A 16,762-nucleotide genomic window follows, 5' to 3' on the forward strand; every position below is an offset into this window, starting at 1 on the left:
GGTTGAGCCCTTATCTTTGTTTAGTTGGTTCTGTTTCTGATTCTTCATTTTATTGATTAGGCTTCCCCTGAAAGATCTACAAGAACTCAGCAAAAAGAATTTCAGACTTACATTTTGGATAGCGTGATGGACCATTTGCTTGCAGCTGATGTGTTACTAGGTAATACTGTTTTATTTTCACTTTAAGTGAAAATAAAGTACCTATAATCACTCTTCTTCTCTCTCTCCACCCCAAGTATATCTCCTTTTTAAATTCATCTCTTTCCTCTTCTGTGCATTTCCCCCTCTTGTTGGTATCCTATATAATCGACCGAATGGTGGAACAACTGGCAAAGGGAACGATAGGTCACTATGATGCGCACTGACCACCAGGGGGCAGACGCTCAATGCAAGAGCTGCCCCCTGGTGGTCAGTGCACTCCCACAGGGGGAGCGCTGCTCAGCCAGGAGCCCGGTGGTGGCGGGAGCCTCTCCCGCCTCTGCAGAAGCGCTAAGGAACAGTGAGCCGAGCAGTAAGCAGCAAGCAGGTGGGCAGTAAGGAGCGAGGGGTCCCGGACTGCAAGAGGGATGTCCCAGGGGGATTGGACCTGAGCTGGCAGGCAGACTTCCCCTGAGGGGTCCCGGAATGCGGGAGAGCTCAGACCAGGTTGAGGGACACCCTCCACTCCAGTGCACAAATTTCGTACACCAGGCCTCTAGTTTTTCTATAATGAGGAAAAGGCCCTCAGCTCTTTCCTTTGAATCTGGGATAAAGATCAACAGCAGGGAAGTACTTATGGTGCTTGTCCACATCTGTGTACACACGGTTGGCAGGAAAAGGACAAGGAAAGAGAAAAAAAAAATTTTTAAACATATTACATGAATTATTATATTTTTATGAATATCAATACTTTTACATTTTCTTTTTCGTTATAATATTTATGAATGTGGAGCTCCATGAATTCTCACCCAGACAGTACGCCTGTATAAAACATCTCAGAAATGCATTGCCAGTACTCCAGAAATTCCCCTTCTACCCTGACCCAGATATGACTCTATAAATCATTGTCCCAACTTCTAAAACAACAGATTCCTTTTCTCTGCTTTTGAACTCGATATAAATGGAATCATACAGTATGTATTCTTTTTAGTATAGTTTCTTATACTCAGCAGTGTATGTGAGATTTATTCAGGTTGCATGTAGCAAGAGTTCATCTCTATATAGTACTCCATTAGATGAATAGCTAAACTTACCCATTTTGCTGTTGATGGGCATTTGGCAGTTTTCAGTTTGAGACAATTAAAAATAAAGCTGCTATAAACATTCTGGTTCATATGGGTCACATATACAGGGTGAGATAAAAGGTTTACAGTTGTGAGTATGCAAAACAGTTTATTCTTGTATTATTTGTTTTTTATTGTATTATTTTCCATACAAATAACTGTACACCTACTTTTTGCTGCATGTACCCTGTATGTACAATATTTATACATATTTGCTGAGTATATACCTATGAGTGGAATTATTGGGTCATAGGTATGTATATGTTATTCTTTAGGATGGTTTCTAGAACATAAATTCAAGACACATTAAAATTTTGTTTTTTTCCTGTATGTCTCTATCTAATTACAATAAAAATACAAAATTTGTACATTTACAGTGGAGCTAACATTTATATGTGAAACTGATCCAATTTAAAGGTGAAGGAAAAGTAATGAGTTAATATAATTGCTACTTGTGTTCCTGGTAATAATATTATTCATAGAGTCTCCATGTTCTTAAATTATCATATTTTTGCGAAGTAATTTGCCAAGAAATCTTTGGTATTGACTTAACATGCAACTCTCAAAGCATGTTATAAAATCAAACTTTTGTTTTTATCACTTGTGATACTGTCTGTGTTGTACAATCTTACTACATCAAGACACAAAATGAAGAGTTTTGCTTAAAGTTGGGTGGAAATAATCAGTCAGCAGAGGCTCTAGAATTTCTAGAAAGGTCGGGCTTAGGGGGGCATTCTGATGAAGAGCACCTGGGAGAATTAGTGTTGAACAGTATGCACATAGCAGACACTGGGCAGCTTTTACAAGAGAGACGATGCCTGGGGCAGTCATTGGGGGGTGACACCACCACCCTGGTTGTACTTTATTTTTCACGATTCTTCTGAACCTATCTTCTGCCTATAGTGCTTTGTCACTATTAAAGATTTACTCCAAAATTGAGAGTTTTGTATAATGGTTTATTTTACCCTTTTTTAGTTTACAGCTAAAAAACGGTTGACTTTTCTCTGAAACAGAGATTATCTGTCACTGGTGGTTTAAGTTGAAAAACAGTTTGCTTATCACAGACTGTCTTAAGGCAATAAGAGATTTCACAGTCTCAATCTATTACGTTTTTATCCTGCAGAAGTTGTTTCTTCCAACATTTATCATGATTTCTAGCCATGAACATCATTTTCTTACAGTAGTGCATAAGAGCTATTGGTCTGATTCCCATAGATGTGCTCATTTTGCCTTAGCCTGATCTGTGGGAAGATCTGGTTTTATGCTGGTGGACACCAATTTTCTTAGACATCTTTTTCCTGCTGGAATTTAGGGGAAGATGCATCTCTACCTATTACCAGTGGAGGAAGCTACCAGGTATTGGTGAACAATGTGTTTTATTTCACACAACGTGTGGTGGACAAACTTTGGCAAGGCATGTTCAACAAAGAATCTAAACTTCTTATAGATTTTATAATTCAACTAATTGCACAGGTAATCCATTGTCACTATTACTTGTAGAATACATGTTTTCCAATTAAAAAACTTTTCCTAAGGTGTCATAATTGTTGGAAATAAGTGTAACTAATAAGATAATGAATGTTAACATTTAACATAAAACTCAGCTTATTAAAAGTGAATAAAAAATGTAGACTTGTAACCCCTTCTTCCCCTTACCCATATCCGGTGCCAGTGTGTCCCTTGCGAGGTTATCTGGTTCTCTCAGGCTAAGGGCTCTCGCTCTCTCCCCATGGGTATTGCTGTTTGCTGCCCAGATAACTTCCTTTTAATATAAATAATTTGTTAATACATTTGATAAGTTTTTTACAGTATGATACATCAGTGTGTAAAGGCTAACAGAGCATGAAGAGTTGATATCAAAGGAATATTCTCTTCTTGTAATTGAATCTTTACGAAGTCCATTGTAGTCCTTGTTCCTTTGAAGATGTTATTTTGGTGTGTGTTTTTGGTGCCTTTGCCTAAGGAAAATTTGCCTGGTTTAGCATGAGTGATTATTATTTAACACGTAATGTAGAAAGTAGGAAATACTGTTATATTTTATTTGCATATGGTGCATAGGTTCTTTCTTGTCATCTAAGAATTACTTGAAAACTAAATTTGTATTTAGGCCATAGAGAAAAGTTCTCAAGTGAGGGGATGACTCTGAAATATTAAAGTTTTTACTAAAAAATTTAGGTAATTTTTTTCTTAGTAGTTTGGAGTAGAGACCATTCACCCTAACAGCTTGTGCAGTAGGAGCCTACTCAGATGGCTCTTCCTCATGTTCTTGGCAGTTGTATTTTTACATAGCACTCATTAAATTCCATTATGTGTCTCTTGGATTCTGAACCCCATAATAGCAAGAGCTTTATATTAGCACCCCAGTACTTAGCATGTCATCTGGTACATAATAAATGTAGTAAATGTTCATATGTGAATGATAAGCAGATCTTTTATTTTTGCCCATGTTACTGAATAAAGTATCTTTCATATCTTTAGTCAAAGAGAAGATCCCAGGGACTGTCCCTGGATGCCGTCTATCACTGCCTCAATAGGACGATCCTGTACCAGTTCTCACGGGCACACAAAACTGTTCCACAGCAAGTAGCTCTCCTTGATTCCCTCCGGGTCCTGACTGTGAACAGGAACTTGATCCTGGGACCTGGGAACCATGACCAAGAATTCATCAGCTGTCTGGCTCACTGCCTTATTAATCTGCATGTTGGAAGGTAACTCCTTTAGGTTCAATTTGCCACCTTGAATTTGTCTTTGATGTTATTTCACCAAAACTTTTGGTTTTATTTTTATTGATAGTAATAATTTTTTTTCTTTAATCTCAGTTTTATCTAAAACTTAATATAAAAGGTAAAAGTCAACTGTTGCTTTTTTTCAATGAAATGCGTATTTTTTTAAAATTTTCTATATCTTTAAATTTTTCATTGATCACCCTATGTCATGTATATAATTTTAAAAATATTTATTTTAAAGTAAATATACATTGTTGGAAGTTAAGAGGAATAAAAAGAAAAGAATACAGTGAATAAATACAATGGTGTATGCTAAGTGGGTAAAATTAGTATTTTTCCATTGATTGCTTTGTCAGATATTTCTATAGTGACTGCTGGGTCCAGGCATTGAATTAAAGACTGGGGTTTGAGCAAGAAAGACCCTGTGGCAGGGCCTTGGAGTGTGCAGTCTAGGAGGGAGGACAGGTAACTAAGCAAGACCAGTCAGGTGTGCTGAGTGCTAGAAGCTAGAAGCAAGGTGCTTTGGAAGCATGTACTAGGTGCCCCTCACCTGGAAGAAACACCTGCTGAGTTGCATCTTGAACCTGGTTGAGGAAGTAGTTAACCCTCCAAAGAGGTCAAGGAAGAGGGATGTAGGAAGAGCCATCTGTGTGATTGCCTAGAGGCAGGGAAAGCATGTGACACATTTGGGAAACTGCAAGTACTTCATTGCTGCAGGAGGAAAGAATGCTGTGATTAAGACTGGAGAGGGGGCAGGGGGCATGGACATATGAAGAGAATGTTCTTAATGAACTTTTTGTAATTTTTAGGTAAAACTGTTCATCAAAAAGTGTCTTAAATATTAAGATGTTCATCTCAATGCTATAGTTTAGTGCAATTACATTTAGTCAAGTGGATTTGTAAGATCACCCCTTAAAATGGCATTTTTATTATAAACTAGCCATTCTATTTTGTGCATCTGCTGAGTGTAGTCTGTCAGTCTTGGAGCTTTGTAATAGAGGTAATAGAGCGAACATTTACTTGTGTCTGCAGAAAATACTTAGTTATTAGAGTTTTTTAGCTATAATCATTTCCTTCATATAGTTTAAACTGACACGTTTTTCAGCAACGTGGATGGATTTGGACTGGAAGCAGAAGCCCGCATGACTACCTGGCACATTATGATCCCCTCTGACATTGAGCCAGATGGTGGTTACAGCCAAGATATTAGTGAAGGTGAGTACCTCAGTTTTTTTCCCTTTCCTTCCTACTCATTAACTGACAAACCAGTCTCCCAGTAGGACATACCTGTAAATACACTGATATGGCCACCAACTTACACTGACATGGTAGCTGTGCATGTCCTTATGCCAAGATGGGAAAACCATAACCACTGATATTTCTAGACCTTAACGTTTTGTAGTAACATTGGGAGTCTTAATGATATTTACAGTTTACAGTTACTAGTGCAAATACTAACTTGGCACTTACCATGAAGAGAGCTGCCTGTTGGTAGAGTTAGGCATACATATCACGTTAGAGGTAAATATTGGCTGAGATGGATTGTCAGTACTACCATTTTTCTCTTTCTGTTCTCTATTTTTAATTTAGTTTTTCTGGTGATTTTGTTAAGTATTATGCCTGAAAGGCTTTGGGTGGATTGATTTATTTCCACATTTTTTAGTAAAAAAATAATAATAATAAAATAGATCATTATAATAGTGTTTGTCTCCCCAGCAGTATGGTGTGGTAGTTTGCATATGATTTTATCCTTCAAAAGTCCAGCACTCAGTCTTTCAGTCATTTAAGCATTAACTTATTCTCTCTTTTTTCACCAAAAGTTCTTGAATCCCCAGAAACTGAGGGCCCAGTGATTGTTTTCACCCCCTCCTCTATTCCCCTCAAGGACCTGACAGTTAAGAACATTGGTTCTCAATACAAGTTTCTCAGACTAGCAATATCCCCATCATTTGGGAACTTGTTAGAAAGCAGATTGTCTGTCCTCACTCAGATCTACTGAGTCAGAAACTCTGACCAGCAGTCAGCACACCTCCAGGTGATTCTGGTACTTGCTAAGATTGACTGGTCTAGAGCAAGAGCTAGACAAATTATCAAGGAATGCAAAGCAAGAGGGAATTTAATAGTAAACACTTAAAAAATATCTTTGTTTATTTTCTTTTGCAAAATATTTGAGAACAACTTAATTTTGAGCTTACCTTAAATATTGAGATCTCAAAATTTTCATGAGGGATATGATCTTTTCTTATTTAGAAGAAGCTAGATAATGAAATATGTATATGATCTCCAATTTTGTAAATAAAAATGTAGTCTTTTACATGAACATAAAGTTGTGTGTGTGTGGTTTTTTTTGTATGTATGTTTTTTTTATGTTTTCCAAATAGCCAACCACATTTTTGGTTATCTGAATAATCTTTTTTACTGATCTGGATAGGATATAAAGCATTTTTATTTTTTTTTTTTACCATTAAGGACTATAGTTGAAATTCTTAAATGTAATTCATGAAGAAAAATACTAATTTTATATTGTTTTTCATCTATTTTTTTCATTTCCTAGGACGACAGCTTCTCATAAAAGCTGTCAATAGAGTTTGGACTGAATTGATACATAGTAAGAAACAAGCCTTGGAGGAGCTTTTCAAAGTCACTCTCCCTGTGAATGAAAGGGGCCACGTGGACATAGCTGTAGCGAGGCCGCTCATCGAAGAAGCTGGTTTGAAGTGCTGGCAGAATCATTTGGGTAAGAAAGTCTGCAGAGATCCTGTGACCAGGAGATTTACACTTGGATGTTATACATGGGTGCACTTTAGATACGTAATTAAAACTTTCCTGAAAGGATATTATGACAGCAGTAGAAATAAACATCGATACAGTATAACCAATTCTAGAATAATCATTCTAGATTATGCTGAGATTTGTCTTTTCTTCTCAGATTAAAAAATCTAAGGTGTGTTATACATCAGGATTCTATGAGTTTGGAAAATAATATATTGCTTATAGCTTTAGTATGGTCACCATCATGGCTATGAGTCCACAATTCCCTGTCTTTAATTCTGAAGTTCAAAAAGCCCTGAAAACTCAAGGTTTGTTCATTAATTTGGTCCCAAAATTCAGTTGGTAGCAAAACCTGTCCTATCTTTATTTATTCTACTTGGAATGAATATTTATACATTTTGCACAGAAATATTAATGTGTTAAAATATGGTTTATCACCATAGACCCTGTGGTAGTGTTATATAATGAAATTTAGGTTATGTACTGTATCACCTTTTTAACATTCAGAACATTTTAAATTCCAAAGTATACCCAGCATCAAAGATTTTAGATAGGGAATTGTGAATTGTTATTAACCGTTTGAGTCCCAAGCAGCGCGATCACGCTGCTGAGATTTTTTGTCGAGAAAACATACGATTCGTTTGAGTCCCAGGGGGTATTGAAAAAACACTGTCGAAGAATCCCAAACAGCACAACCGCGCTTTTGGGACTCAAACGGTTAACATAGAAACCAATTTCATTAAATTTGCATATTACTGCAGAGCATGAAGTTTCAATGAAAGGTAAATCCAACCAGTGTAATAATTGTCAATCAATTATCCTTATCCAAGGTCACCTATAAATAAGTGTGCATATCTCAGAGAATGTGTCTGCAGTGTAAACTGCTTCTGATAACTATAGAATTGTGGTTTGTCACCATGAAGCCAGAGTATTGAAAGTAAGACTGATAAATAAATACATGGAGAGACTGTAACATAACCTGAGTTTAATCTCATAGCCCACGAAAAGAAGTGCATCAGTCGCGGCGAGGCTTTAGTGCCCACCTGTCAGTCCAAGCTGTCCCGCGTAAGCAGCGGCTTCGGTCTCTCCAAATTAACAGGATCAAGAAGGAATCGGAAGGAAAGTGGTCTCAATAAACACAGCCTTTCCACCCAGGTACACTGTTTGGTTTCATTGATGATATGATTAGAAATTTATATTTCAGGGTTTAATTGTAGAATTTTATATAACACACTTAACATGTACACACACGACTTGATATGGAACTTTTCCACATTTTTGCTTTAGAAGAGAGATAGAAATAACTCTAGCCCTGGCCAGTTTGGCTCAGTGGATAGAGTGTTGGCCTGTGGACTGAGGGGTCCCGGGTTCGATTCCGGTCAGGGGCATGTGCCCGGGTTACGGGCTCAATCTCCAGTGGGGGGTGTGTAGGAGGCAGCTGATCAATGATTCTCTCTCATCATTGATGTTTCTATCTCTCTCTCTCCCTCTCCCTTTCTCTCTGAAATCAATAAAAATATATGCAATAAATAATAAAATAAAATAAACCATAGCAATCATTTATAAAAAAAGAAATAACTCTAGATTGCAGTAACATCTCATTTTATTGTGATAGAATTGCATTATGAGTGCTATGTATTTACATCCATTTCATAACTAGACATAAGATGAGATTCAGATATTGATATATGATCAGACTATGGACAATTTTTATGAACTTTTGATAATTTTGTTACTGATATTTTAAAGTAACAGCAGAATAAAATGGCTTTTCAAAATAAATAGTATATATATATATATATATATATATATACTCACACACACACACACACACACACATATACCTGTGACTGTTTTTTTTAAAAAACTCATCTACTTCCAGTATTAATTTCTTCCTCATCATACTTCCTCTGCCATCCCCAAGTCTCAGTGGGAAAGGGTCTAAAAGGGACTGTGTGTATCCGTCATTCAAAGTGGCAGCTGAGGTTCCCAGGAAGCACAGTCTAAGAAGCAGTTTAGAGTGTGTGATGTTGATTGGGGTTCCCTTGTGGTTATTACCTGTGGAAGAAGGAAGCAGGATTGGTCACAGGAAAATGCCTGGCTATAGTGCAGGTCCCGTGACATCCTCAGCCAATGTAAGTTCAGGGGCCAAAATAGCCTATCAGTAGACCGGTACTGAGCTGAAATGGCTGACCCTGCTTACCCCCAAATCAATCAGTCATTGGGTATGGGGTGCCCAGGCGGCTCTCTGTAGCTGAAGTGATCCCTAAAGGTAGCGACAGCATTCCCAGAAGCTCAGCAGCAAGCCCTTCCCTGATGGGGCACTGGGGTAGGGCAGGGAAGGGTTTTTGTGTTCAACACACATTCCTCCATTAGTTTCATCACATAAGTCATCTTTCAGAGTTTGTTGAGACTCTTTGTAATGGTGACTTTAACAGAATTTTAACTAATTGCTCAGCATTAATTTCAAGGCTAGTTAACTCATTTTTTCCAGGAAATACATGAAATATTAAACTTCTTTTTCTGTCCATTGTCAGGAGATTTCTCAGTGGATGTTTACACATATCGCTGTTGTTCGTGACTTAGTAGACACACAATATAAGGAACATCAGGAGGTAAGAGTCCATAATCACAATCTTGGTATGTTTTGCATTTCTGTAGTGACCTTTGTCGTCTCTTATCATGGCCTTCATTTTGAAATCTGTTTTATCAGATATGAGTATTGCTACTCCAGCTTTTTTTTTCTTTTCCATTTGCATGGAAAATTTTTTACCATCACTTTACTCTCATCCTATGTGTGTCTTTTGTTCTGAGTTGGGTCTCTTGTAGACAGCATATAGTTGGGTCATGTTTTTGTATCCATTCAGTTACCCTATGCCTTTTAACCTATTTACATTTAGGGTAATTATTGATAGATATTTGTTAATTTCCATTTTAATTCTGTATGCCTAGGTTTCTCTCTCTGTTTCTTCTCATTACAGCAGTCCCTTTAGCATTTTGTGTAATGCTTGCTTGGTGGTGAGGAACTTCTTTAGCCTTTTTTTTTTTTTTTTTTTTGTCCAGGAAGCTCTTTATTTGACCCTCTATTTTGAATGATAGCCTTGCTGGATATAGTAATCTTGGTTTCAGATCCTTGCTTTCCATTACCTTGAGTACTTCATGCCATTCCCTTCTGGCCTGTCGGGTTTCTGATGAGAAATCAGGTGTCAGCCTTATGGGAGGTCCTTTGTAGGTAACAGTTTGCTTTTCTTTTGCTGCCTTTAAGATCCTCTCTGTCTTGAGAGGGTTGTGGGGCAGGAGGGAGGGGAATAAGAGATCAACCGAAGGACTTGTATGCATGCATATAAGCATAACTAATGGACATAAGACGCTGGGGGGTAAGGGAGGGCAGGGGATTGTCAAGGGCGGGGGTGGGGGGAAGGACACATATGTAATACCCTTTGTAATACTTTTAGCAAAAAAAAAAATTAAAAATTTAAAAAATAAATAAAAGATCCTCTCTGTCTTTAATTTTTGGCATTTTAATTATGATGTGTCTGGGTGTGGGCCTGCTTGTGTTCTTCTTGCTTGGGGTTCGCTGTGCCTCCTGAACTTGTGTGAGTTTTTCCTTTACCAGGTTAGGGAAGTTTTCTGCCATTTCTTCAGGCACATTCTCTATTCCTTTGTCCCTTTCTGACTCTTTGGCATACCTGTTATTCTAATATTGTTACATTTCATGTTGTCCCACAGCTCCTTTAAGCTGTCCTCCTGTTTTTTAATTGTTGTTTTTTTTCCTTGTTGGTTCTCTGATTGATTTTTTTCAACCCTGTCTTCTAATTCATTGATTCGATCCTCAGCTTCCCCTAACATGCTATGAATTCCTTCCGTGTTCTTTATTTGTGCTATGTCATTCTTTTTTTCTGTTTTCATAGTTACTATATCTTTTCTCATGCTTTGAGCATCATTCCTCTGAACTCTGTTTCAGATAAATTTCTTATCTCTACTTCACCTATCTCTTCTTCTGGAGAATTCTCTTGTTCTTTCATTTGGAGGGTTTTTCTTTGTCTCCTCATTTTGGCTGCCTCTTTGGTTTTGTGACTGTTATGTAAATCCTCCACACCTCTCAATCTCTAGTGCAGGACAGTGTCAAAGGCTATTTCTGACTAATTAGATCAGGCGAAGACTCAAAGCCTCCAGAGACTGCCTCTGCCTATAGACTGATAGGATTCTGACTTAAATTGCACCCAGGCAATTGTCCTCAGAGGTGCCGAGAGTTTTTTTCAACAGGGTGTGGCAATTGCTTCTGCCTGGAGGCTAATTGTTAGTTTTAGTCTCTTAAGTGGCCTCAGGGCAAGGTATTTTCCAATAGGGTGGGGTCAACTGTGTTCCCCCCAGGCAAGTCCTCCCGTATACCAAATGTCTGTGTGGAAAAAATGTACTCCACTGCGTGAGGGAATGACTCAGCAAGGAAACCCGGGTGTCTGCCATCTGAGCTCTAACCCTTGAGTCCCCAATCCTGGCTTCTGCTCACACAGCTTCAGTCCCCTCTGCTCTTACTCTGCTGGAGCACAAGGTGTGTGGCTCCTCGGGGAATTTTGTGAATTGGTCCTTTGAGAGAGTGCCTGAATTTCCAGCTGTCTCTCCCTGACAGACAGCAACCCCACTGCTTTTCACAGCCAGATGTTATGTGGGTACTCTTCTCAGTTGTGCTTTCTGCTGGGGGGCCCAGCTTGGGGATTAGACCTCAGAGTTCTCAGTGGCAACCCCCCACAACTGAGATATCTCTCTGGGACTTCAGTTGCCATCTGTGGGTGCCCGACCAGCCCTTTTGTGCCTCCACCCCTCCTACCAGTCTCTATGTGGCCTCCACTTTCGGTCCTTGTGTATCAGGGTTCTCTGCAGCGAGTCTTCCATTGATTATCCAGGAAATTTTTCTGTATTTCAGTTGTAATTCCAGTTTGGTCCTGGGAGCGTGTCCATACAGCATCCACTTACTTTGTTGCCATTTTTAATCTCTCCACTGAACGAGTAGAATGGTGTTTTGCATTTCTTAAGTGGGAAAGGACTCTTTTCCTACCCATTTTAAAGCTAAGTTGCTGAACCACATTCATCATTAGATTATTTTAATTATTCCTGCCAATAGTTACTTTGGCTATTGGTTTTAAGATCGAAATTTTGAATTTCCTATAGGCAAACTGCATTAAAAAATCAACAAATTTGAGATCATCACAGCTGAATCCTGTTAACATTCAATAGTGACATACAACAGTCCTTGTTCCTAATAAAAATTAAAATATAATACAGATCTCTGTCTTTCAAACTTATCTAGGAGATTGTGAAAATATGCATCAAAGTTTCTGAGAAGTCTCTTGAAATTCTAAATACATAAAAGACTAAAATAAGGTTTTTTATTACAGTTGCTTAGTGATTGTCAGTAAAAAATAAATTCAATGAAAGCTTCTTTGTGAATTCATTATTACTCTACAGCTTATCCTAAATATTTTATTTCCAAAGCAACTGTTTTAAAGATTGTTGAATGCTAAACTGCTAATATTTTATGGTCCTAACACTAGGTTAGTTATTTTAGGGAATTCTGCTACTCCCTGAATACATAAGTACTACTATGATTTCATGTAATTTTATGATTATTCTTTCAGTAAGTTTTACTGTTGGTTGTATAAAGAGATCTTTATTCTTAGACTTAGGTTGTATACATATATTCAATGAATCATTAAATAAGTTAGTTATAACCGCCTACTGTTAAAACATTTTATGTGAATGTGAAGTTCCCTATCGGAGTTGAATGTTTATATTCTTTCCATAAAATCTTTGGAAATATTACAAAGCTTATCAGTAATCTAGTGTGTTGGCAATATTTGTTTCCAGATATTAACTTGGTTTTAAGGTATTTGTAGATTTTTCATTGTTACTCTTACTTTTGCTCAAAAACCAACCTGGACTCCTTCCCCGCAGCGCCAGCAAAATGCCTTGAAGTATGTGACTGAGGAGTGGAGCCAAATTGAGTATGAACTGCTGCGGGAGCGAGGGTTGTGGGGTCCCCCCATCGGCTCCCATCTAGACAAATGGATGCTGGAGATGACAGAAGGGCCCTGCAGAATGAGGAAGAAAATGGTGCGAAATGATATGTTTTATAACCATTACCCTTACGTGCCAGACACCGAACAAGAGACAAGTGTGGCGGTGAGTATGCAGAATTACATGTTTGTAATGGTGCCTTGAAGCTTTTTTTCTTAAGCATCTTTCCTTATTAGGTCAATTACCTAAAATGTCTGATTTTTGATAATTCAGTATGCTGTATTAAATTGGTCATGTCAGGGTGGTGGTGGTGGAATAAGAGGCTGCAGCAGTGAGACAGGGAGACATTGTAGTGAAGTGGTTTCAACCGCAAACTTGGGAGGCAGACTGCCTTGCCTGGATTAAGGCCTACCTCTACCCCTCTATTGCTGGGTGACTTACTACCTGTCATTGAGCCTGCTTGGGTTTCTGTTTCCTTATGCCTAAAATGGAGAAAATAATGGTTTCACCTCAAACAGATGTTAGAAGGATTAAGTTAATTGAGATTAGTAAAGTATTTAGAATAGTGTCCAGCACAAAATAAGCCCTGTATGAATGAGTGTTAAGTAAACAAAATGAGTATTGGCACTAAGCAATGCCCATTGAAGAAACGTAATGAGCAGCAAAGAACAATTGCCTGAACATGTAGATCTTTCCATTCATGTTAAGAAGCTTCATCACCGACTCCATGAGTTTAAAACAAACATTTGCCCTTACGTACCTTTTTATACAGACAAGTTACCCTTCCCAAAGCCTTTGTTCGGGATTTTTCACAAGACTAAAATAAATTTTGTCTAAACTGATAATGATTGGGGAATTGCATATTATGTCTGGGAAAATAGAGTCTTTCCCAGTAGTCACTACAAATTTAAGAAGAGAAAACACAGGAGTATAAGATCCACTGAATTTAAGTCTGAAAGTCCTCATAACATTTCTAAATAGTAATTTAGCTCTTCAGTGTCTAAAAATAATTCCTTGCCTACAAAATATATAATAGTTTCCTCCTTAGAAACACACTTTTGTCATAGAATCACAGCTTTGGGAATTGAAAGAGGATTTTGCAGATAATTTCATGCAGTTTCCTACTACTATTATGTCAATGTGTAATCAGCTATAAAAACATTATTTATGAAGTATTTTACTGTTTTGTACTTTGTCTTCAAAATGCAATGTACATTTCATACTTAAAAGCACGTCTCAATCCAGACTAACCACTTTTCACAGGCTCAGGAACCACATGTGCAGAGTGGGTACTGTGATGCACGGGCAGCTCTAGAGAACCCCTGACTTTTAGACTAGTGTTTCATGATTTTTAAAAAAAATCAGTATCCCTTATTAATGAGTAAGATTTTCATGTCTTCCTTTATTATCATTTAAATTTTCAAAAGAGTTATTCTAACTTTAAAAAGATAGTCTGGAAAAGCATATTTTAAGATTCTCTCCCTCCCCAAGAATCTGACTACCTTATGCTTAATTTATCTCTGGATAGAAAGGTTACTAGGGGTTGTATTTCATGTTTTGTTTCACCCTAGATTTTAGCTGCCTCTAAAATGAAGTGCTCTAAATAAATCTATTGAAACTCATATCCAATTAGAAAGTATTATCACTACAAAGAATCATCCACTGACAAACATATTGGGTTTGTTCTTCTGAGGTATTTGGTTAATAGGATTTTAGAACCTGAGAGCTTATAAAGTCCATCTGCTTGCCCAGTGTAGAGGTTTTATTATATTTTATTAAAAACTTCACTTTAAAACTAAGATTTATAAAGGAGACTTGGAACATGGGTCTTTTAATAAATAGTTCAGATGATATAATTTGAGGCAACTTGCATTGTTTCAATCCTCCTTTTTTTTTACTTCTGGCAAAGCCCTGGCTTCATATACTTGTACTCATGGGTTCCACCTCTGTCCAGAAGCTACTTAGAATGTAGGTTGTAGACCTGCTAATATATAGTTACTTACAACTTATCAGCATAGCTCCCCAAGGTCTACTATTTTCCAAGCTATTCATTTCTATTAAGAATTCCATATTTGGCACAGCTGTAACTTAAAATGCCATAATTTCTAATACCAGAGCATTGTGTAAGAAAGTTAATCTACCCGTATTTTTGTAGCCTTTTACTAGCACCTACTTTTGTCAGAGCAAACCAGCAATACATTCTCTCGTTCTTAATCTTACCCCCAAAATAAATAATTGATTAAGAATTTAAGCCTGATTTGATAAAATATTTGTTATTGAATCAATACACGTTTAAATGGAATCCATTCAAGAATACTAAAATACAGGTTGGGTTTACAGTTGTGAGTACACAAAACAGTTTATTTTTATATCATTATTTATTAATTATTGTATTATTTTCTATATAAACAACTGTAAATGGACTTTTGCTCCATCCTGTGTAAGGTAAATATACTCTCTTGAATATGTGACTCACTGTTTTTATTTCACTGAGGCATATACTTTTTGAGTTACATAACCAGAATATTTTGTGTCTTATCTATTCCTTTCCTTCTTTATAACAGTGTCATTTATTTTACAGAAGTATATTTAATTTTCTATATCAGATAAAACAAAATAACCCATTTAGAGTTTATACTTACAACCTTAATAACATTAGCATTTTACCTAAGCAAAGGAGTTCACCAGCCTGTGAAATCTAAACAGACACTCTCAGAAATAGATATGTGCCACATGGAATTTAGTTTTTAATCCGACGGGGTACATATTGGGAAACACAACAGAGTCAAGAAATGTTAAAGATACATTTCAAAATAGGAGATGCTCTGGATAGAGGAGATGATTATAGAATGCAGACCCATGCACAAGTCTAGGTTAACCTGCTGTTATGAAATCTGAAAGAATAGTTTCCGTTTGCTAGTTCAGAATCTTTTGTAGATCTCAAATGCCATTGAATATCCACTTTTGTTCTGTGGAATATGCAATCTGGCAATGGTGACAGCAAAGAAATTCTAAAACCTAGAAGCAACAGCTATCCCATGACTTCTATTGTGAAACCAAAGGAGAAGAGTGAATACCATACTTTTAAGCACTCTACAGAGTTTCAAATGCAGTTTCATTTATGTGTCTAATGGCCCTTGAAATGGAATCTGTCTTATCCCAGTTTTACCATGAGGACTAGAAACCTAGGAAAGTTAAGGAACTCTTTCTAGGTCGCAGCTACCAAGTGATAGAACCATGTGTAATGTTGACAGAAATTGAATCATTTTGGAAAAGGAAAAGATTCTGATGTTTCTTGGTTTTGTGACATTATCTGTAAATAGTAAATTTCTTTCAGACAGAAACCATATATTAGGTTTTGTCTTTCTAATGCTAACAGAGTACCTAGAACTTGATAGATTCTTGATAGATTTTCATTGAATTGACCATCAGCATTCTCTTTTCCTAACTTAGAGATTTTATCCATTGCTTCCTGTACATTCTGTAGAATTTTCCTAATTCTGAAATTTTTCCACTAAAAAGGGCTAGAGCCAGATTTTATGGGACCTGAAGTTTATACAACTTGGAGGGAAGAAGGAGGCAGCTCCATAAGAAAAAGAGTACCAAATTATGTATACAAAATTACTAGGGCCAGCCCCTCTTCCAGCATTTTGAAAGGAGCCCATGGGAAGTAAAGGCGGTTGAAGTTTAAGCTTTCTTAACCTCATAGTAAACCCACCTCTGTCCTGAACTATATTAAATATTGCCTACCAGAGGTAGAGCTCAGTCTTTCTTCCCTTTCAACTCTTATAAATGTGTTGCCCTCCTTGTGTGAGTCTTTATAAAATATAGTCAGTACTTTATGCAATAACACGTATTTGCCAACCTAAAAATTGCTTTTGAAGCCTCTTGATAGGTTAGCAGGCTTTACCTGGAATGAGAGCAAATGGTTTGATTAATTGCCTTATTGATTAAGAATAATTATTGTTTCTAAGTAACATTTACTTC

The 16,762-nt window shown here is 37.2% G+C and overlaps 1 protein-coding gene across 6 annotated transcripts in view; it reads left to right on the forward strand.

Annotated features, from left to right (window-relative positions):
- The window catches only part of WDFY3 (WD repeat and FYVE domain containing 3), a 274,072-nt gene that overhangs the window by 203,263 nt on the left and 54,047 nt on the right, over positions 1 to 16,762 (forward strand). For all 6 annotated transcript variants that reach the window (XM_070393429.1, XM_070393438.1, XM_070393454.1 and 3 more), the window contains 8 exons: positions 61 to 160; positions 2,575 to 2,735; positions 3,741 to 3,970; positions 5,094 to 5,203; positions 6,543 to 6,725; positions 7,758 to 7,915; positions 9,298 to 9,375; positions 12,713 to 12,940. In XM_070393429.1, the coding sequence (XP_070249530.1) occupies positions 61 to 160; positions 2,575 to 2,735; positions 3,741 to 3,970; positions 5,094 to 5,203; positions 6,543 to 6,725; positions 7,758 to 7,915; positions 9,298 to 9,375; positions 12,713 to 12,940 (1,248 nt within the window). The remainder of the gene's footprint in view (positions 1 to 60; positions 161 to 2,574; positions 2,736 to 3,740; positions 3,971 to 5,093; positions 5,204 to 6,542; positions 6,726 to 7,757; positions 7,916 to 9,297; positions 9,376 to 12,712; positions 12,941 to 16,762) is intronic.

Source organism: Myotis yumanensis, unplaced genomic scaffold (genome assembly GCF_028538775.1).
Source record: "Myotis yumanensis isolate MYYU_CA2020_CCGP unplaced genomic scaffold, mMyoYum1.0.hap1 SCAF_1, whole genome shotgun sequence".
NCBI classification, from domain to species: domain Eukaryota; kingdom Metazoa; phylum Chordata; class Mammalia; order Chiroptera; family Vespertilionidae; genus Myotis; species Myotis yumanensis.